The sequence below is a fragment of the Salmo salar genome, chromosome 20 (assembly GCF_965601325.2).
Source record: "Salmo salar chromosome 20, fSalSal1, whole genome shotgun sequence".
NCBI classification, from domain to species: Eukaryota; Metazoa; Chordata; class Actinopteri; order Salmoniformes; family Salmonidae; genus Salmo; species Salmo salar.
The window spans coordinates 54878023-54880000 of record NC_138310.1 but is presented as its reverse complement, the minus strand read 5'-3'; the positions used below and the strand labels follow the sequence as shown (position 1 = coordinate 54880000).

General features: G+C 51.3%; 1 protein-coding gene across 1 annotated transcript in view; it reads right to left on the bottom strand.

The window, feature by feature from the left end:
• Positions 1-1978, bottom strand: part of gjd1b (gap junction protein delta 1b) — a 32743-nt gene extending 30765 nt beyond the window's left edge. The window contains exon 1 of the mRNA XM_014162322.3: positions 640-1978. Within this exon, the coding sequence (XP_014017797.1) occupies positions 640-710 (71 nt within the window). The 5' untranslated portion in view covers positions 711-1978. The remainder of the gene's footprint in view (positions 1-639) is intronic.

Below are 1978 nucleotides of genomic sequence, written 5' to 3'. Positions count from 1 at the left end.
CATCGTCATCCCATCACTTTGTCGACAGGATTAAAACAAAGCCTCTCAGCTTCTGATCAGCCACTTTGGACAGGAAGTCACAGACTCAATCAGACCATATTTGCAACACATAGAGATGACACGCAGAGGGGAAGCTCCATTGAGAGCCTCAAACTGACCATACAGAAGAGAATATCCTCGCAATAAGCCCCCTATCCAATACCTAGCCTACAGTTTATTCAAATCATCCCCATCAAAGCCAATAGTGGATAGTGCCTTTTGCAGCCAACACCAGAGACATTGACCATCAATCTGCCCATTTAAACTGGTAATGCAATGTTTTATTTTTATTTTCTTTTAATGTTACAGCCATTGTGTTTGCGATTGAGCCTTCGGAATGGAAACCAAAGACAAATTGAATGGGACAATAAAGCTTTTGAATGCCATGTAATTTAACCTCTAGATCAGGCAAATTAAAATCTGGACTTTGAAGCCAGTTCCACTGCTGATTTTCATTCTTTCCCACTAACCAGGGACTGATAATGACCTGGGACACCAGGTGCGTGCAATTAATTATCAGGTAGAACACAACCGGCAGTACTCTGGACCTGCAGGCTCAGATTTGAATACCCCTGCTCTAGATACCAGTATGCTGCTTACCTTCCGATCATGGTGGAATGCTGCTGGACAGCAGCCTCCAGGAGGCGTTCCAGGATGGTCCACTCCCCCATGATGGCCGTGGTTACTCCTCTGGGTACAGGAACCCCGCTGTTGGCCCTCCCTCGGGGTTTCGAGGTGCCCTAGGCCCACGTGCGTCTACCCACCGGAGGGGAAGAGAGAGCGCTGCTGCTGGGTGGGACTGGGGGCCGAGGGCGTCCTCTACTATAGCTCACTAGGCCCCCATAGCTGCCTGACGGATATCCCTGGACCCCCGCTGCGCTGACCTGAGATGACTGGACCGGTGCTTCTCTGTATGCCGCTGTGCAAACGCACACATACAAGCTCTGTATCTGGTGGCAGAGTTGGTGTCCCTGTTTTCACTTGTTCTGTCCTCACGTGGGTTCTCTCTCTCTCTGTGAACCTGCCCTCTAGGTGTACCTGGCCTCTCTACCTATCTCTGTCTCCAGCTGCCCTGCTTCTTTCACACAAACAAACACACACACACACACACACACACACACACACACACACAGCTGCCCCTGCTTGCTACCACAACACACATAGATGGGTCTCACACTATCTCCCCAGCTGTCGTAATCCCTCAGCCACTGTGCTATGTCTGATAAAACACCACTCAACACAATGAAACCAGACTCGCAGTCTAAACGCTCTGCCATGCACTGAGACTTACAGTGTGCAGGAACCATCGCACCCAGTCTCACAAGCACACTCCTTCACGCTCACACACTCGCACACGGTCCTCCACAGTCAAAGATCAGCGTCTGTCTTCTCTCTCCACTCCTCCCTCATCCTTCTCTTCCCTCCCTCCACTCTGTCTCTCCTCCGTCCTCTCTCTCTCTCTCTCTCCTTCCCTGTGGCTAGTCTTGTGCTTCTCTGCCTCTCTCTCCCTCTCCCTCTCTCTTCACTCCTCGTTGTGTTCACACCGTCAGCGGTGGAGTAGTGTCCCTCTCTCTCTCTCGTTTACTCTCTCGCTCTCCCCCTCTCACTCTGGCAGAGAGCGAGAGTGAATTTGTGCTTCGCTGGTGCTCATAAGGAAAGCTCCTCACTGGTTTCTCTCAGCGTGCTAGAGGAATGATAGCTCTTCTTCTTCTCCTCCCTCCCTCTGCTGCTTCTCTGCCTTCATCTCGTTTCCCCTCACAGTTTGACACTCTCTGCCTCCACCTTCTCCACCTGCCCACTCCCACTCTCTCACTCTCTTTCTCTCTCTCTCTCTTACTCTCTCTCTCTCTCTCTCTCTCTCTCACTCACTCTCTCTCTCTCTCACTCTCTTTCTCTTTCTCTCTTGCTCTTTGCCTGCAGGCACCCGGCTCGTGTGTGT